This window comes from Nanorana parkeri, unplaced genomic scaffold (genome assembly GCF_000935625.1).
Source record: "Nanorana parkeri isolate BGI_ZX_2015 unplaced genomic scaffold, ASM93562v1 scaffold522, whole genome shotgun sequence".
Classification (NCBI taxonomy): Eukaryota; Metazoa; Chordata; class Amphibia; order Anura; family Dicroglossidae; genus Nanorana; species Nanorana parkeri.
The window spans coordinates 135,251-156,598 of NW_017306790.1; the positions used below are offsets into that span (position 1 = coordinate 135,251).

General features: G+C 42.9%; 1 protein-coding gene across 1 annotated transcript in view; it reads right to left on the reverse strand.

Moving 5' to 3' along the window:
* SEL1L3 (SEL1L family member 3) overlaps window positions 1-21,133 on the reverse strand; it is a 53,848-nt gene extending 32,715 nt beyond the window's left edge. Inside the window, exons 1-6 of the mRNA XM_018561403.1 lie at window positions 21,026-21,133; window positions 15,773-16,328; window positions 8,690-8,819; window positions 6,305-6,426; window positions 3,433-3,548; window positions 1,610-1,668 (exon numbers count right to left, since the gene is read on the reverse strand). Coding sequence (XP_018416905.1) covers window positions 1,610-1,668; window positions 3,433-3,548; window positions 6,305-6,426; window positions 8,690-8,819; window positions 15,773-16,328; window positions 21,026-21,088 — 1,046 coding nt within the window. The 5' untranslated portion in view covers window positions 21,089-21,133. The remainder of the gene's footprint in view (window positions 1-1,609; window positions 1,669-3,432; window positions 3,549-6,304; window positions 6,427-8,689; window positions 8,820-15,772; window positions 16,329-21,025) is intronic.
* Window positions 21,134-21,348: the final 215 nt, after the last annotated feature.

The following is a 21,348-nucleotide window of genomic DNA, read 5'->3' on the forward strand; positions in this document are numbered from 1 at the left end:
ATGATGCATCTCTCTTCGGGAGTCATGTCTGTGGCTATGAGAATCTTGCAATGCCTCGTGGGATTTGTATTTCCACCACAGCTGGAAGGCTGGAGGTTTGAGACCCCTGCAATAGGGGGTTCATTTATAAAAGTTCCACACGGCTATATTCCATTTGCATGGCACCAGCGCTGCAGATGGCACTGATGAGTATAGCAATTTACTTTCCTCGTCAGCGCAATCTTGGGGAGCTAGTGCTGGCTGCAAAAGTGGATATACACTTTAAAACAGGTTTTAGTCACAGCTGCACATTGATTAATTCCTTTCATGTTCACTGCATAATAAATCAGCACCATTACATAATCACATGGTCATCTCCTCCCCCCATGGACAGCTAAAAAGATTATGGATGTCAGTCTTTCATGAGACATAAAAGAACATACTCCACTAAAGGTGCCCATACACCTTGTGATTATCGTACGATAATAGCGGGAAATCCCGCGATCGTACGATAATCGCAAGGTGTATGGAAGGCGCGCAACCGTTTCTACTGTACGGTTGCACGTCTTTTGTCTAACGAGCATGTTTGAAAACTCGCCGAGAATCGTACGATTGTCGGCGGGTTTGTGGCATGCTCGGGAGCCAAATGCCGAACGGGCCAGTGTGCGCAAGCGCACACTGCCCGTTTAGCATTGCAGTCATCGGAAGGGGGGCGGGCTTTCGATGATCGCAAGTACGTTCTGCCTGTCCAAGATGGGCAGATCTAACGAGCTTTTAATTAGATAACAACCATCACAAGACATAAGTCTTGCGATGGTTGTAAGGTGTATGGCCACCTTAATCCCATGCTCCTGGTCCATGCTTCAGCTGCTCCAGTTTTTGATAAATTCCCCCCATTGCACATGTATTTAAAAGCATGTATAGCTGGTTGCCTTGCAGTCCACTTTAAATCTGTATTCGGTATCAAAGTCCCACATGAAAATACCAGTAAAGCCAACACGTTTTTCATTTAGTTTTGGATAGAGAAGGAAAGTGTTAAAGGCTAATTCCATATTTTGCAAAAAATGAATAATTGTTTAAATTATATTTAAAAATATAAATATATGATATAATATATAATAAAATGCTATCTGCTTTGGAGTCTGATTACAGCTGCAACAAGCATATCGTGGGTGCAATGCACAGGTTCCTGCAGGCTATTCCCCTCAGCCCCAGGTCCGTACCGAGGCAATGTACATTATGCACCCTAAATATGAGTGAAACATGAAACAAGGTCGAAATTAATTAGCCTTTAGCCTGTCAGTTTATTTATTGCTGTCTATGACCTGTAAGGAGATATCTCTTCACTTTCAGCCCTGGCGAAACAGGAAGTGAGAAAAAATCTCTAAAAAGTATCACTTTGTAGTATGAAGTTTGTATTAAGTGTTCCCATTGGAAAATTTCCCCTCACCTTTTATTCTGGATTTTTCATTATTTTCTTGATATGAATGATCATCAGAACAAACAGAGAGGGGAAATCTCCCCAGTGGGGACATCAATAAAAACATCACAGGTTTCTAATCCTTCCCCACTCCATCCGAAACTAAAAATAACACTTTTTGGCCATAATTTGCTGACTGCATTCACTTACCTATAGGTTTGGGATTCATAACTTTCTACTTCTCGCCCCACAAAAGTATGTAAAACAATCTAAAAAATAAAAGGACAAATTGAAATATACATTATCGTAACCAAAAACGGAATATATTGTATTATTAAAGGTGAGAACCAGCCATGTTATTTACATATTTGTTTCTGCCCTCAGAGAAAATCTTTCTACACTATATTGTCACTTTATATCAATAAAACCTCAGCTGAGAGATATGGAGGCTGTCACTAGTTGCCTACTAGACTTTGGCTTTATTATTTTCTAAGTCACTGGAGTGTAGCAAGCAGGCAACCAGTAAAGTCAGAGTGATGTCAGAATTCTGAATCAGTGTGGTGTAAATGAATATCTCTAATTGAAAGCTAGGGCTCCTTAAAGAACCTTCTCATCCCACACATGAAATGGCTGCATCCCCTGCTACATGCTGTGGTTCCTTTCTGATAGCCCTAATGTCACCACTGTGTGCTGTAGAGATTTAGAGGCCAGTGGATGGAACCATGCCGCACAGTGGGGGACACAGTCATCTGACACACCCAGAAGTATATTGGATCTAAAGGTGCCCATACACTGCACGATTATCGTACGATAATCGTATGCGATCGGTTTTTCGTACGATAATCGAGCAGTGTGAACGGAGACGTGCGACCGTTTCTACTGTACGGTCGCACGTCTTCTGTCGAACCAGCATGTTCGAAAACCAGCCGGGAATCGTACGATTCTCGGCTGGTTAGAACGGTGCTCGGAAGACAAATGCCGAACGGGCCGGTGTGCGCACGCGCACACTGCCCGTTCAGCATTGCGGTCATCGGAAGCCCGCCTCTCAGGGGGGCGGGCTTGCGATGATCGAGAGTGCGATCTGCCTGTCCAAGATTGGCAGATCGTACGTTTTTTTAATCCCTGTAAAACCATTGCAAGACTAAAGTCTTGCTATGGTTGTAGAGTGTATGGCCACCTTGATAGACAGATGACAGGTAGATTGATAAATTCCAAAAACAATCTGGTGCCTTACTTAAAGTGAAACTGTCACGTAATATACCTATAAGTGAAACGTATAATTATATTAAGCATCAGAGATTGTTGATCCAGGGAATAGCCGATTGCCTTATGGGATCAGGAAGGAATTTTTTCCCCTGCTGGAGCCAATTGAACCATGCTTTATAGGGGTTTTTTGCCTTTCTCTGGATCCACAGTGGGTAATTGTGGGCATAGTGTTCTGTTTAGGCTTTTTTTTTTTCATATCTCTATGGGTTGAACTCGATGGACATGTGTCATTTTTCAACCTGACTAAATATGTAACTATGAGGGAATAATGGAGGTTGCCACTGCTGACCTCTCCTTTTGAGAATGCCTGCTCTATGGCTGTCTACCTGAAACAATGACCTCAGTTCTGTCTGAGTTAACATAAAACAGGTATAAACATAAGGAATTCCGACACTCATTTACGGCACATTGTTCTTGGCCTGTGACTCACAATCACTGAAAACAGACACAGCCAAGCAACTAGCATTTTAAAGAGGCAGCAATGGGAGCCCCCATATCTTTCTTATATTAGGTTCACTTTACAAAGATGCTGTACAGTACTCTTGCTGTGTAACCGTCTCCTAATATCTCCATTTCTGAGTCTCTTTATTGTATCTTTTCATTGTCTGTGCACTGTATGGAACGTATAGCCTGTTCCTATTATTATTATTATTATGTCTAGCTCTGGATGGAAAGCTCAGATGAATAAAGGATAATAATGACAACATAACCTAAAACGGCATTAATACAACTTTACAGTAGCAGAAGACATATAATTGTAGTCTTACCATTCCTCCATGTACCATGACATCTAGACGCACCCACTGATACAAAGGGAGACTAAAATGGGATAATATCGCAATGTCACTTCCCTTCCTTAGCTGCATCTGAACATGAACCTGACCTGGTAACACAATAACAAATACATATAACAGATCTTCATACACCCGAGGTTACAAGGACTTTGCATATCACATCATTATTTGTTGTCTGATGCCCAATTGACTTGAGTTTTACCTTTTGTTAATTAGTTAACACTTCCCTGACGTGTTTCTGAGAGCCAGACCACTACACCACATGGCCATAGCACTGCAGGTTATGAACAGAGGTATAAAAAGAGGACCTGTCTTTACAAATATCACACTGTACACAAATCAATTGGCATCATCAAATCACATTATTATTTTAATAAAGAAAACCCTTACTTGTGTGATAAAGAAAAACTGCAGCTCCATGATTCCTTGGTGTGAACTAAAACCTTGGCAAACATCACATGGATTCTGGCTACCAGAAGCACTGTGTGTGTTTAACATCATTAGATACTGATAAAAGACAGACCTGCTCTTTTAAGGGGCTCACAGAAATGTATTGAGTGATCTCCCCCTCACAGTTACCCGTTGCTTAAAACAGGACACCTAAAGAATGATTAAGAGAGAAGTTCTGCCTGAGCAGATGCATATTCATGGTTAGAACCTGCAAATGAAGCCAAAACTTTGTTGTAGTTTTGTATCGAGTGGAGAGGGGTTAGAGCACCTGTCAGGTTTTTATTGCTGTCTATGTCCCCGTCAGAAAGATTCACCCTCTCTACTTGAGAAAAAAATTGTCTAGTTTGTATATCCTTTAACGGTTTTGCAATCAATAAAAAGTCTATTTTATATCTATTGTGTAATTTTTTTTTCACAATTAAGGTCCATAGGCCAACTGGGGCGAGTTCAACAAACACTTTTCAGTCTATAAAATCTCTCTACCAGCACTACATTTTCTGGGTATATGAACAGTTGTTGAAATACTTAAAGACCATTAATGCAAACTCCACTGGTGGAAAGGGAACAGACCTTTGCGAATTTCACAAATTTAGTTGTCTTAGCAAATAGAGGGAAATTTTTATAACGAGTAGAAAAAATTGTCACCAGCACACCAAAGAGAATTTTCAGCAAAAAGTCCCTTTTAATGACACATTGCCATTCAGTTACTCAATACAAATAACTAAACTAAATGTGAGATTGTGGTCCATCACAGGAGTGAGCTTGTGGTCGACTGTGGCCATCCCCCCAACACCCCCCAATGAGATGCCTCCTGCCACATTATAGGGGCGGCCCTGGTTGTTGCTTGCACCTGTTGGCACCTTAAAAGTCCCGATTTTGGTATATGCTTGGTTAACAGTTATACTGTATGGTTGGGACATGGTGCAGAGACCCATCAGGCAGTCCAGCTCGTTGATATTACAGATATGCAAAGTGACCAAATCGCAACCAATCTCAATACTTGTTACAGAGAGGAAACCAGTAGATGAATTCTGATTGGATGCTAGGAGTACTTCATTTGGCACTTAGTAATTTGCTTATTGTACAGTTTTACTTAACATGCCTATTAGTGTCTGCCAGGCTAGGGATCCTACCATGAAAAATCCAACCGAGCTGCAATTTATCTTTAGCTATACCTGCCTTAATTTGCTGAGACTCAAATCTACTGAAAGTGTATTTCCACTTTTGCAGCCAAATTTGAGAAATCCCCTCCCCCTATATGTTTGTTATGTGTTCCTATTCAATAAAAGGTAATACAAAAGATTTCTTACCCTTAGAGTAGATTATACATACAACTCTACAGTTAGTTTCTAGTGGTTAGAATAGGCACCTGTCAGCTGATAAGAGACTGATTGAGGGACAGTTCTTTTAAAAGAGCATTAGCATACAATGTCCTCAGGTCTCTAACCCTTTAAGGGCACACAGTCCTGCTCATCTAGTTTACAAGTGATGATGAAAGAATGAGAGAATAAGCAGGATTTTTCAGTCCTGGAGTTTGCAGAAACATCATTGATAAAAGGTAAAGCTTACTTTTTATTGAAGTCATGCTATGTGAATGGAAACATGTAACAAATGTAAAGTAGGTGTTATCCCAAAGTGGAAAATATACTTACATTTTTTTTTTTTTTGCTTTCTGGGGAGTTTAACTGCTAAAAATGTATTCTGTCTCTTGGGGACTCCTTTGGTGAGATCTCTGAGTTTTCAGGTCTGCACATCTTCTTTGACAGTTAGGACAGTTTCCATTTTCTAGCTGAGTCATTAATTCATTTTATTTGGTTGAAAATGCATTTCATACGTAGAGAGCTGTTACATTTTTTGGGAGTGTTTTGGCTGTCTCAGTTGCTATTGTTTCTGGACTGTATGGGTTCTGACACTTGGGAGGCTCTACTACTCTAAAAGTGACAGTAGAGTAATAGTTCTCATATCTTTATTCCATAGCTGGGCAATCACTGATATTTTACATACAATTTGTGATGACCCCAAAAAGGGAGCTATCACTGAGTCACAAACACACTAATCCCCAGTGACCCGACAGGCACAAGACAAGACAAGGGAAAACAAATTACGCCATGATGAATGCAGCAAACTATTAGATCATTTCATTTTTAATCCGCACTGGAAAAAAGACAGCTAGAATCCGACTGGCTGCTTTGGGCAATAATTCCACTTCCCAGTATGTCTCAATCATGCCACGGGCACTTGGTGATTTGACAGTAATGGTTGCTCATTGTATATACAGACAAAGGTAAACTGATATCTATTTGAAAGAAGTTTAAAAGATTTAGAAACTACAACCTGATCTAATCTACTTTACAACATTGACTTTAAATATTAACAGGAAGCATAGGTTACTTACCTGTAGGAGTCAGGAAAAGTAGTGGTGTTGTATACATCTTACTACTGTCTACATGATGGATGATCCCACATTCTTTACTTTTACAATAGTCCAACAAATACATCCAGATGGAAAATGTAAACCTGAAAAAAATAATATATGTACAATATATAGGCAATATATATACTGTATATACAGTTGTGTGAAAAAGTGTTGGCACCCTTCCTGATTTTTCATTGTTTTGCACGTTTGTCACACTTTAATGTTTCAGATCATCAAACAAATGTAAATATTAGTCAAAGATAACACAAGTAAACACAGCATGCAGTTTTTAAAGGAAGGTTTTTATTATTAAGGGAAAACAAAATCCAAACCCACATGGCCCTGTGTGAAAAAGTGTTTGCCCCCCCTGTTAAAACATAACTTAACTCTGGTTTATCGCGCCTGAGTTCCATTTCTCTAGCCACACCCAGGCCTGATTACTGCCACACCTGTTCACAATCAAGAAATCACTTAAATAAGACTTGACTGACAAAGTGAAGTAGACCAAAAGATCCTCAAAAGCTACACATCATGCCGACATCCAAAGAAATCCAGTAACAAATGAGAAAGAAAGTAATTGAGATCTATCAGTCTGGAAAAGGTTATAAAGCCATTTCTGAAGCTTTGGGACTCCAGGGAACCACAGTGAGAGCCATTATCCACAAATGGCAAAAACATAGAAAAGTGGTGAACCTTCCCAGGAGTGGGCGCCCAACCAAAATTACCCCAAGAGCGCAGCGACGACTCATCCAAGAGGTCACAAAAGACCCCACAACAACATCCAAAATCCAACACACACCCCTGCCGAGTCAGACCTACAAGGCTCCACTCAGCAAAGCTGATGCTTCCTGCTGATTGGAGAACTCTACTGTAGTTCTGACTACTCAAAGAGACTACTGCTTCTACACAGAAGACAGGAAGGGTCCTTTTCTACAGACTGTTCGCAGGGGACGGGCTTTCTACTCAGGCTGTGGCTGCTTTCTAAAGAAAAGGAACTCATTGAAGTGGTTAAATCTGCCATGCTCAGTGAGTGATCCACCTGTCTATAGGCAGAACAAACTGTAAAGTGCACATGTAGTTACTGTACAGGAGTGAGTTACATTTAGAAGTTTCAGCAATAACTTAGTTATTTTTTTTAGTTTTCGATAGAGTATGGGATTTCCCTTTACTTCCTGTCCAACAGCCACAAACGAAAGTGAGGAGAAATCCCTCCAAAGAGAGTGAAATCCCTGGTTGTCAGCAAGGTCACCAGAACTAATAGAGAGGGTGAATCTTGCAAACGGGGACACAGACACTCTATCCAGATATAAAAAAAAGCCTTTGGCTTCAATTTCCCCTTAAAGGAGAACTATGGGGTTAGGGCTTTTCCCCATAGTTCTCCTTAGGGTAACGGGAGGACACAAACTAGCGTCCTCCCGTTACCCAAAGCTCAATATACTGAGACGCCGCAGCTGAAGCGGATCCCGACAATTATGTCTAGATCCGCCCAGCTGCGTGAGTGACAGCTGGTTCTGCCTATCTAGAGGCAGAGCCAGCTGTACCCGCCCCCTCCCCGTCCGTTCCGCCAGTCAGCGCTGGCGGATCGGAGCGGGGAATCCAGCCAATCCCCTGTCACGGCAGAGAGCTGTGACAGGATCGAGAAGTGAGCGAACGCCGGTATATGTTCTCTCACCTCCCGATCTACTGAGCCGACCTGTGACTGTCTCATTGTCACAGGTCGGCTAGAACTATGAGGTGAGTGAAAAGCACTCACCTCATAGTTCTCCTTTAATGTCCAGGCAGGAGATAACATTAACGATACAATATTTTCATATAAATGAATACTGACTGGCCCTGGACGTCTTTTCCATATGCAATTAAAAGAGAAGTAAAGCCAAACCTTTTTTTTGGCTTTACTTCTCTTTTGGGTCACAGCAGAATATTTACTAATGTCCTCCTGTGACCCAAAGTCAGCATATAGCGGAATAATGCTGATATATGCTGACAGCGAAGAGCTGCGCCTCAGTCAGGAAGGATCCCAACACTACTGTTGTGATCCACCCAGCTGCCTGATTGACAGCTGTCTCGCCCCTCCCCTTTCTGTCCCTCCAATAAGCGCTGGAGGAACAGAGATGGGATGGGGAAATACCTGCGTGGAATGGTGATTGACAGTTACTGCTCTCTGCATGGAGAAGACCATGAGCTGAACGATCAGAGGTCATTTGATCAGTCAGCTCTTGAGCTACAGAGCCAGCATGTGACAGCTGCAGTGTGCCACGTCAGCTCTAAGCATTGGGAAGAGTATATTTTACTCTCCCATTACTTCTCCTATATTGTGTGTCATGTGTGGGAAAAAAATGAGTATTCAGTGTTATCTCATCTCACATCGGGTAATGCTTAACAAGCTGGCGTCTTCTCATCTCCAGGTCTATGTTATTAAATGACTCAAATTTCTTGATAAGGCCGCTGTATTCATGGCTTGATGCCAGCGGGGAAGAGATCAGGGTGAACACATCTATAGACAGAAGGGAAGAGATATTACTACAGAGAACACAACATAAGCTTTCTGCTGTAATACACTTAAGAAGAACTCTACACAAAATGCAAACCTCGATTAGTTAATTAGAAATAAATGGGGTAAACTGGGGAGTTAACCACTTGAATTCCCAGTGCCGTGGAATGGGAATGCTAACAGTAGGAGAAAGCAGAGTGGCAGAGAGATTAGCTCATCAGTCTCACACTTTCAGTCAGGGGAAGGGGCAAGACCTGTAAGTGTCAGCATAGAAAATCAGGTCCCCTTCCCTGCCAGACAGGGCTGTGCTGTGTGGCAGAGCTGTGTACATCTCATCTCAGGACTTGATGGACAAATATACAAATCCATAGGCAGATAAAACATATCCCGTATATGTATTTTATCTGTATTTAGCTGTTTGTCTGGAGTTCAATTTAATTATTTTGGTGTTGCATCAGAGCAAATCTTTCTGTGTACTTCAGGTACAAATTAGTCACATGCAGTGCTGTTGGATGCAGCTGTAAGCTGTCAACCCTTCACACAATGATTGATCTAGAAACGTGTTGGGTGTTGATCTGTAGCCTTCAGTACAGGAACTTCTTCAGCTCATAAAAAGTAATTTCCTATTAATACTACTTTGAATGCCAGCCGTGTCCTCTGCCAGGGGAGCATTATAGTTTAGGGTCTGAGGGATATAAATATAGTTTCGGCAGGGAGCCACCTTGGGGATGAGGAAAGGGAGTATGGGTCCATGAGAATATAAAGGACCAGACACAGCAAGATGTAGAAGCTGAATATTTCTCTATCAGCTTCCCCTTGGCAGGGGAAGTAAGGGGAAGGAGAGGGAGGTCTTTTTAAGGAACTTGCATGTCTATGGAAGGATGCAGGACTTTTGACAAACCCTTCCACAGTTCTGGGCTTCACCTCAAGACTCATATCCAGGGCCGGATTCCCCACAAGGCCATGAGGCCCGACCTCGGGGCGGCAGGAAGCAGAGGGGCAACAGCGGTGTGAAATCCCCCAACGCCTAGGACATGCAGTTATGGGCGCCGGGCAGGTAGTTGTTTTCTACATTTAGCCCTGCTTTGGGCTAAATGTAGTGTGAAGAAGCAGCTTTTTCGTTCATTCCACCCCACCCCCCGCACCTACCTCTCTCCTGGCTGGCTCCGTCCTCCGAGTTTCTCTCCTCGCTGGCCGCTGATGCGGTGAGCAGTGCGGCAGGGTTAAAATGAACCCTGCCACTCCGTGTAAACAGTGAGAGGGGAGAGCAGTCTTCCCCTCTCAGCTGTCACAGGATTTCCAGCACAGTGCTGTGCTAGAACTCCTGTATTGGAGGTGACAGGTTCAATAAAGAGAACCTGTCACCTCCAAATGCTATCACACAGGGGCGGCCAGGCAGTGATGGGCTAATGGAAAGCATAGTGAATCCCTGGCGCCGGATAGGCAGTACACGTGCAGAGCATGGAGCCTGGCATACACCCACTCTTACATTACACCACCATCACCTCTCCTCCCTGGTGACAAGTTTCCCTCAAATCGTCTCCAAACTAATCTTATTCGAATCCAGAGATAAAGCATCGTGCTAAGAATGATGATTTGATGGAATCTCACATACGCGGAACTGCCTGGGACATTGCCTACCGTTGTATCCTTAGCTATGTCAGCATTAACATATTTCTTGTATGATTTATGACCCTGCAAACAAGGAAATTCGTTTCACACAGCAGAACAGTGTTAAGACGTGTTTAATGTACATCAAACTGGCTGCCATCACTTCCTGTCACTACTATGCACCCGGACATCCACTTCTTATGCAACATTTAGGGATGTTCATAGACTTTAAAATAAAACATAAGAAGGCCGGCTTTACAATAGAAGCGAATCCGGTAAACTGACCGCCTCCCCCCGCCGTGTTTCCCGGGCTCCGCTGCCCCTCCTAGGGGCCTGGGATCGGCATCTCAGGTGTCGGTGGGAAGCTGGGGAGGAGAGCGGCAAATGTCCATTCAGACCCCCCAGTATCACCTTAAAGAGTACCTGTCACCCCCAAAATCCTATCACTTGTAAGCCCCCCTATGCCTATCTCTGCGCACATCAGATTGAGAGCAATAATTCTAGGGCAAATATTTATGCGTATCTCTAAAATGATGACCTATGGGGGCTTTTAAAGTGTCGTCTATGGGGTACTGAATTTTGTTGCCGTTTCACAGACGCACACAATTTTTTACCTGGGCATGCTGGGTATCTATTTAATCCGTGTAACCTCATCTTTTATATTTTAATAAAAATGGGTATTTCATTGAGTTTTGGGGCATTTAAGTGCATTTTCCACAAAATTTTGAGGTTTGATAATAAGTTGCGCTAATATCGTGCAATATTTGGGGGTTTGAAGTAATTTTCAGGCCTAAAATGTGGATTATAACATGGGTGCAAAAAACGGGAAAAAAAAAAAGGCCTCGGTCATGAAGGGGTTAAGATCTAGAATCATTGTATGTTAATGAGGGGAAGTTCAGTGTTTGCCTATTCTTTTTATAGGAAGTTATTTTCCTCTCACTTTAAAAATGTCAACATTAGCTTGCAGTTTGCACAGAGGCCTGCTACATAGAAATATCTGAAAGGTAAGAAATATTTTTGTAAAAATTATTTTTAGATATGTTGTATGAAGCAAAACACATAAAAAAAACATATAGTGGGATTTACACTTTAAGTGGTTTGTTTAAAACAAATTGCAGGGTCCTTTGCCCGGTAATGTTTGTTCTGTGCAAATAAGGACAAAAACGACCGTACTTAAAGTGACATTAAAGTAACAATCCCCCCCCCCCTCCAAGGACTTACCCTAAATAATGCCTCTTGATCCGATCATCTTCTTCTTTCCAGTAGTTTTCAGGAGTACCCCCAGCACTGGTGCCGGTCTCTGGTCCAGCGCTGACAGCTGTGTCTTCTGTGTCCCATGTCTGTCCGCATGCACGCTGCCGGGCTACCTGCATTACTTTACCCTGTGTCTCTCCTCTTCTCCCGGTAGAAGATCTTTCCTGCGCATTCGCCTGCCCCATGATCCTTCATGGCCGCTCGAGAATCTTCAGATCTTTACGGGAGCAAGTGGCAGAGACACTGATAAGTAATAACCTGTTTGGTAACTTTTTTTATTTCTTTTTAACGTCTTTACATATAACTACTGCTTGCTAGCAGTAGATATATGCAAAAAAAGATGGTTTAATTCTACTTTAATCTATTTTATTCTTACCGTAGGTTGAATGTATTGATGCAATACTACATTATGGCCACTAGATGGAGCTGAGACACATAGAAAATAAATGATGAGCCTTTACAATTAGAACCAAAAAAAAGAACCAAAATCCAATGAATGAAAGGGGCAAGCCAGAGACAGTAAAGCTGAAGAGGCTAGAACTAGATGATGCTAGATGCCCTCCAGCCAGGAAATGAGGTGGGGTCTATCTGACTTGCCACAGCTTCTACATGTGCAGTGTAAGAAGCTTAAAGTGAGCAATGAAATCTTGGAGTTCTGTGCCAAAGAGAAAACTATTTTTACACAAAGCCTGCCCCGGCATGTTACCAGAAATAAAATGAAAGTTTTGGAAAGGTCTGCACTCTGCCATCAGCCTGAGTACAAAGTAACCTGGGCACTGCGAACACAATGAGAGAGTTTTGAACGTTTTAATGGAGAACCGGTGTTCTACTGAAGTACCAGAAAGACTGACTTGTGTAGCCCCAAGTTTCTTCATAGGCCCACTCAGACCTATTGTGGAGATTTCAGATAAGATAACCAGGAATCAGATAATAGTCTATTGACATATCCTTGTCAAACCAGATCCCAGAACTACTCTTCCTGTTGCAATAAAACCTTCAGATAAGATTACATAGGTGCTGCTGATGGCTGCAATGGCACAGGTTGTTTTTTTTCTCAGTTTATTCCTCACATATCAAGGGCAAACTATTGTTAAAGGATTTGCAACCACTCAACCTGAAAATTGACTGTAGTAAAAGACTTCCTTCATTCAATTTACTAGCAACTATGAAGCTTGCCATACATGACTTGAATTTCGTCTGTGGGTGGCTCGGTCAGCACCAATCGGATCCACAAAATTCAACTGGAAAATATTTGGCTGAACAATGACTGCATCCAATCATTGGGTTCAGTGGCTGCCTGAATACAATAGCTGACAGTGTAGACTCTGAAGGTTCCATGTGCCGGGCAGGTGTTTTTTTTTCTACATTTAGCTCTGTTGCGGGTAAGCAGTGTTAAATGTAGAGCAGGGGAGCAGTCAGTCGTTTTATACCTCCACCCCGGCTCCCCACCATGATTTTAGTGGTCCCACTGTGGAGAGGAAGGATCAGACTGGAAAACTTCTATTCTCCGATCTGCTCTGTGAGATCAGTGAGATAGGAGTGCTGTACTCACAACGCTTCCTGTCTCAGTTGTCTTCTGTATTGGAGGGCACGCTCTATAAAGACCTGTCGCCTGTGTGATAGCAATACAGTTAAGTAAAAAATAAATAAAAAGAAGATAAAAAATAAAAAATTAAAACCAACCCTGCTGCCCCCACTATCTGCATGCGAATAAACGCACATGTAGGTAATTGTGTGTGCGTGCGCTGAGTGCTGCCCCCATTCCGCTGTGTTCCATATTGTGGTAGCCGGGCAGCAGCGCTCTCTTAAGGTGCCCATACACCTTACAATTATCTGCAGATTTTCTGTGGTCAGCTGGCCATACACCTTACAATTTATCTCCAGATTCTCTATGGTCAGATTGGCCCAGGTGGAGATTACTCAATCCACAAAGTTAAGTGTAGATGGAGGAATCTGTTGCACCTTTTCCATCTGACCATAGAGAATCTGGAGATAAATTGTAAGGTGTATGGCCAGCTTTACACGCACAATGTTCATTATAGTGTAAGTTCACTTTTGCAAGTAATTTGGGAAAATGGAATTACCCGCTCAAATCTGGTCCCCTTCCCACTATACTTACATTTCGGAAAGTGGCCCTTCCCCTCCGCCAGTACAGGTGTAGTATCCGTACCCCGTACTGCCGTCCTGCGCTATGGAAATGCAAACTGCAAGCACTCACTGTTCAGCGTGGTCAGATGACTAAGCTGACCAATGAGTGCTTGCAATTTGAAGCATTTCTTAGCACAGATAAATACGGTTTGTCACGAGGGACAAATAGATTGTGACAAGGGACAAGTAGATTGTCACGAGGGACACGTTGATTGGGCCCCCACTTTAGTCCTTGGACAAGTAGTTTTTTTTAGTTAAATGTCCACACCCCTGAGACTCTGCTCTATGTAACATGGATGGGGGTATTAAGTGATTTCTCTCATTCAGCCCTTGTGTATGGCCATATATAAAATGAATCTCGGTCAGTTTTTGTCAACCAGACAAAATTCACTCCATGAGTGGCTCTGTCGGAAGCCTCACCAATCATCTGCAGTCATTGTTTGGGTATACTGACACTGTTTGGGCGCAAGCTGTTAGGATACAATATCTGCAGTGGGAGATTTGTCCATCTACTGTGTTTACTAGTGTATGGCCAGCTTGACACTATCCCAGCTTGATGCAACCATACAACTAGGTAATTGGTATACAAATAGTACATGTTAATAAACAACAATATAAAATAAAAAATAAACATCTGCTATTTATACCTTTATACTATAAACATAAACAATATGCTTACTATACATGTAAACAAACAATGAAAAATTGTGCATTGTCACCCAGTGAATACACGGCGATCGCTGCACAAGACTCAGTTCAGTTATAAAAGTTGGTTGTTTTCAGCAACAAGAATTCTTTTGCATTTACTTTCAGGTGCAAACTGAATGGCAGACATTGAATGATCTATAGTTGTGTAAGTCTGCAGATATCTGTACATTTTGAGGTTCATTTAAAGATGTCAGATACATGATGATTTCTATACTCGGCAGTGTTATCTAGGGGCGCTAGTGCCATATGAATAGCATCAGCCCGGTGTATATAAATGAACCCCAAAGGGTATAGATACTTGCAGATTCGTCTGCCATGCAGTTTGCACCTAAGGCCTCATTCACACAGCTAAGTGTCGGCCCGTACAGATCCGTGCGGCATGCACGGCCGCATTGGGCCGCTCCCGGGAAGGACAGGTGCTGCGTGTGATTGTACACAGCAGCCTGTTCTTCTCTATGGGAGTACACCACTGTAGGCTCACCCAAACTGAACATCCGCACGGGTATCCATGCTCGGACGCAGACAGTATCCATCCTGTCTGCGTACGAGTACGGACACGCGCAAGGATGTGCAACTCGGGTGAGCGTACGGTCGGCGTACTCCCATAGAGAAGAACAGGCTGCTGTGTACAATCACACGCAGCACCTGTCCTTCCTGGAAGCGGCCCGATACGGCCATAAATACCGCACGGATCTGTACGGGCCGACACTTAGCTGTGTGAATGAGGCCTAAAAGTAAATGCAAAATAGTTCTTGTTGCCTAAAACAACGAAAACCATTTTCCCTTTTATTTTTCCACTGCAGTGTGAGAGAATAAACAAGATCATCTGATTAGCTGGTATAGATAACAAGTTCCCTTTTCACAGATATACTTGCCTGATCCTCAGTCCAGCCTGGCTACTAGAGCAGTTCCTGCAGCCTCTTCTCCCCCGGGCTCTGGCCGTCTAAGCCCCGCTGACGCCATCACATCTAATACGAGTCTATCAATCTGCATTAGATGTGAGGATGCAGTGGGGCGTGCCACAGCCGGAAAACGGAGGGGGAGTGAAGTAAGCGCTGATTGCCACAGGACTGAGGATCAGGTGAGTATATTTTCTGTATTCCGAGCCCATAGACCAAAACGAGCACTTAAACCTTTCAGTGCAGGGGTAGCCGCACTGCAAGGATTCATTTTTTCATTTCCGGAGTTACTTTCTATGAAATGCTTTAAGCTGGAAATGCATAGCATGGACTTACCTGTTTCCAATGGGCACACAGATATGGATGTTTCCTTTTTCCTCCACCTGTGCTCTAGGTACCATGACTTACATATCTGATGATCTTTGTAAGGACGCTGATGTGGTGGTCTGGTATCTACCACTTTATAAGCCTTGGCTGCTGCATAGAAAATGGTTTCGTTGTGTTTGGAGTCACTTTCTACGTGGTCATTGTGCACCACCCACGCACGTAGTGCCACAAAGTACACCTCTATGCTGTGCTTCATGATATCATCGCTCCTGTAGACCATACGACTGGGAAGCATCAAGTTTACGGAGCGGCTCCGGAGCTCATGGACATGTTTCTCATTCTTCCAAGACTTTTTAAATACTAAAATCCCAGTTCTAAATTCCGAGGAAGCCACAACGTCCATGTGCACCGTGCAAGGCCTGCTACACAGATATTCCACGGAAATGTTTGCATTGGCAAGACCTTCTGGAGCGTTCTCAAAAGTGACATAGTCTCTGTTATTCAAGTACCGCTCGGATTGTTTGGTTACAGACGTTGTCTCCTTAGTGGAGCACAGGAACGGAACCTGTGGGAAGAATACAAAGTCTTCAGATGATTTTGATTGGTTTTAAACAACCTGATATATATGCAACTTTTACATTATTAAGTTAAGAATATTTAAAATATGAAGGCCTTAGTGATCGATTGGTGCATCCTAACCAGAGAGGTTTGCAGGTAGATTTTTCTTCTTTTTTTTTGCTTTTTTCTTCTTTTCTTTTTTTTTTTTGTTTGTTCTGTTTTTTTGTATTTATTTGCATTTGTAATTGTATTTAACATAAAAAAAATTAATAAAGAGATAATTAAATAACAACAAAAAAAGTCTTCATATTTATAAAAAATAAATAAAGTATATACAATATATAAAAATACAAAGATGACTAAAAAAAAATAAATAATCATATTTAAAAATTCTGAAATTCTGTCTAGATCCCTAAAATTTCCCCAGAGCCCCCAACAGTAAAGTTAAATAAATAAATTTAAAAAAAAACGTAGAAATTAATGTTTACATTTTTTTAAAAAGGTGGGGAAAAAAAGTAATTTTCGTTTTTCGGCCTGACATATTTTTTATTTTTGGTTTCAGTCTAAAAATTCTATTTCGGTGCATCTCTAGTAACAAGGGAAGTAAGTAGTAGGAATGGAAGTAGTACTAGGAAGGGAAGTAAGTAGTAGGAAGAGAAGCAAGTTGTAGGAAGGGAAGTAAGTAGGAGGAAGTAGTAGTAGGAAGGGAAGTAGTAGGAAGGGAAGTAAGTAGTAGGAAGGGAAGCAAGTAGTAGGAAGGGAAGTAAGTAGAAGGAAGTAAGTAGTAGGAAGGGAAGTAGTAGGAAGGGAAGCAAGTAGTAGGAAGGGAAGTAAGTAGAAGGAAGTAGTAGTAGTAGGAAGGGAAGTATGTAGTGGGAAGGGAAGTAAGTAGTAGGAACGGAAATAAGTAGTAGGAAGTAAGCAGTAAAAAGTAACCTGTTACTATATGGAGGGACCCTCAACCACTAAGATAGCAAGGATGAAAAAAGCAATTTTGACATAAGGTACCTAAGCTGGTAGTTTGGGGGTCTCACTCCTGAACAATAATTGGTCTAAGCAGATACTTCTATGCCAGTCTAATCTCAAAGGATCTGATCAGGAGAAACCACACAGACCCAATACATATTCCCCTAGATTGGTTAGTCAGGGGGTGTCTGTAGAGCTTCCACATTGTCATAGACATATTACCATTCCCTGATCCAGCCACAACACATTAACAGGTAAAAATGATGTCATATCTAGTAGAACCATCTACACAAGATTAGACTGCAGATAAGCTTGTGGACATAATGCCTATACCGAGGGCTTTGTTATACAGGACTGATAGGATCTGTGACTCATTAAACTAATGGCAGAGGGTCAGCAGAGAGATATTATCTAGAAATGAGCCAAATCTGTCTTTCAAGTGTTTCACGTGGATGACTAATTGAAGAGTAGTAATAACATGGATTACTATTCCCAGCAGCTGAAGGATTAGCAACAGAGCTCTGGGAAACAAGAGAATCTTCCAGCATGACAAGTACAAAGCCACAACCGCCGTGTTTCCTCAAATCATCCAAGAATGTATGATAAACTAGAAGCGAGTATGGAGAGAGGGAGGCGGCTTGTTACAGAGTCTTCCATGGATTTTGCATACAATGATATGGTACCAGAACCCATTTTTATAAAAAATAAAGATAAAATGGTGACGTGTCCTTTTTTTGATCAGCCAAAGAAATAACTACGGTGCATAAAGGGCCAGTAAAGGGGTACCTGAGTCCAGGTAACCCATTTAAAGTGCCCCTTTTTTGTATGCTTTTGTGAAAAGGATAGTGTAGGACTCAGCAGACATGAGGACACTTGGCATTATCCAACCCACTTCACAATATTATCTGTTGCCGCTTGCTGCAACATTTAGGATCTGCCCTCCTCTAGAGAAGAAGAGGGCACAGAGGACATGTGCACTCATGCAACTGGACCAAAGTCACCATTAAAAATAGGTATGAATATTGATTTTTTTTAAGGGTATGGGAGTGCTTCAATTAAGGAAAGAGGGGGAAATGAGTAGTCTGGCCAGTTGGCTTTAACAGTTAGTTAGAACCTGCATGCTCGTGCAAAGACCTGGTCCCAGGTGCTGCGTGTAATTGTGTGCAGCAGTTTGTACTTCCCTATGGGAGGACCAGGCTGCACATGGTTACACGCAGATGCAAACCTACACATCCGTGCAGATCTGGGTGCCCGCACTTGGATGCACACTGTCTGCACCAGGACCCAGGTCTCTGCACAGGTGTGCATACCCGGGCTTGGATGACAAAACACCTGCGCATGCGCACAGGAGTTTATTCATCCCGGCACTGAGATGTGCCAAAAATGTACATTCTAAGACAAGGGTAGGCAACCTCAGCACTCCAGCTGTGCTGAAACTACAAATCCCTTCATGTCTCTTCCTCTGGGATTCATGCCTGTGGCTTTCATTGTCTTGCAGTTGCCTCATGGGACATGTAGTTCTACAACAGCTGGAGTGCCGAGGTTGCCTAACCCTGTTCTAAAGCATCATGCGAGGAGGAAGGCAAGAAACCTTTATTGCAGAAGAGACTTAGGGGTTGATCTACTTAAAGCAATTTTGTAAACAAACTGCTTTGTAAATGTTCTGGCCAATGTACAAGTATGCAGAGGTTACACATCTTCTCCAGGGCTGACAGATCCATCGTGGGTCCCCCGCCTTCTGACTTCCTCTTCAGCCAATGGATGTCCACTGATGATGTAACTCCTGCACACACGCACAGGAATTATGTCAACCCTGGCACCCGGTCCATTCACGGCATCTTAGTGTTGGGCTGAGTGTATACACTGCATGGAGTATGTGTCATACTGTGTACACAGAAATAAAAAATTGGAAAGAAGAATCATTTTTTGGCAGAAGAGACTTTGATTGTCCCTTTTGCCATAAATCCCGACCAGCAATGTTTTCATTTTCCTGACTTGACTTCTGCTTCAAGGAGTATAGGCTGTTCCAAAAAGGGGAACATTTGCATTTTCCCTTAGCTTAGTGAATGAGGTGAATCTCTGCTGAGTTCTATCATCCAATCACGAGTAAAGAAAAATCTTGTAATTTTAATTTTCCTTGCACGTGATTCTTTCCAAAATGAATTTTTATCATAGTCACCAAGCTAAGGGAAAATTCCCTTGTAAAGTAAACATGTTCTACTCCTTTAATAAATCAACCCCATAATATAGACCTGGGCATTCTACGGCACACGGGCAATATCCGACCCTTGGTCTTGGACCAGCGCTCATATATGGCTGTCTGACAGTGGATGCACTGGCTTCCAAGGCCGATGTATACACTGCAAGTCATTGCCCAGCACAGGTCAGCGATTGGTCCGTGTCCGGTTCCTCTTCAGTGCTTGGCCGTTAGGACCACTACCATCCTAGCAACCAATGACATAACTGGTCCTGCTGTGCACCCTTTGGTTGCTAGGACCGCTGGGCGGTCCTAGCAACCAATGGCATCAGGAGTCCTCTAAGTCTGCTGGGCGGTCCTAGCAACCAATGGCATCAGGAGTCCTCTAAGTCTGCTGGGCGGTCCTAACAACCAGAGACCAATTCTTCCTGTCCCCAGCTTTACACCATCCTCCTCCTCTGTCCTCTCCGGCATGTGAAACAAAAAAATGGCACATATTTACTATTAGGGCCTGTTCCTATCGGGTCCGTGCACAATACTCTTACCAACCATGCGTGAACAGTGCAGGAGGTGCTTTGCGTTGTCATTGATTTCAATGGCACCCCAAAAGCACCTCCCTCCCACAATGTGATTGAATGCGCCGTAACATGCACTACCACAATACCGCGCATTGTGGTGCGATTGAAAAAAATAGTGCATGCATGTATTGCGGTACCGCACATTACAGCCAGGAGGTACATTTGGGGTGCCATTCAATTGAATGGCAATACAAGGCACATGCTGCACTGTAATGTATGGTACTGTGCGTTAATCATATAAGAAACTGGGACTTCTGTGGAGGGCCGAATTGGTTTGACCCTCCACAACAGTCCCAGATTCTCGTGTGGCCCCTTGCAAACATGAACTGCCCACCCCTACCATAGTATGTCCCTTCCGCCATAAAAAATCCTTCCTGCTTGCAAGTTTCTCAGTTCAGTTTAAAGTTCCGCTTGAAGTGGCCAGAGCGAGATTTCTCCCATTGTAGGAGGCAGCTGTCCAATGCCTATTGTATTCATGAAGCCAGCCGTACCCTTCAAGACGTGTCCAGTCCAGGGAAGAAGGATTTTCTGGTTCAGTTATTCAGCACAAACACCAGAAAGATTTCCAGGGAATAAATATTCTAGGGAGAACCTGTATCTCCGGAAATAAAGAGAGTGACGGTGATGTACGACGCTGCAATCATATCACCAGCCTATAGGATCAAGAACAAGACAAGTGTGCTGGGTGCTCTATTGTGAGAGGGCAATGTACATGGCCATAGTATAGGGCGGCGATATGTGTGACTCCAGCAAGAAAAGCAAATAGAGAGAATAGTCATCTATATATGGGATATATTTATATTGATCATCTATTTATATGGGATATACAGCAGAAGTCATGTATTCTACTACTACAGGGTGGCCACATATATATGTGCAGGTAGAACACGTATGTGACCACACGCACAGCTCACAGGGCATGACATGCAGGAAAAGAGGATTATGTGTGTCGCCTGTCCTCACCATGCACAGTATGAAGAGGGGTCCCCTGACACGTAGCCTCTGATCTCGGGTTGTCTCCAGCATTCTCCCTCCTATCACTCTTCCTCTCCGGCTCGTCTCCTGGACGGGGCGGGGCCAGGCTGCCAGGTGGAAACAGGGTGAGTCTTGTGTACTCCGGCAGGTGTCACATACGTAGATCTTCCCATGACTCACCCCGCCCCCTGCTGGCCGTCTGTGTGTACTACCGTATTGTACCAGGATTATTGATGGCACGCTGACCTCTATGTTACAATGAATGATCTTTAGTTTGATGAAGCTCTATGGGGGAACTAATACAAAATTGA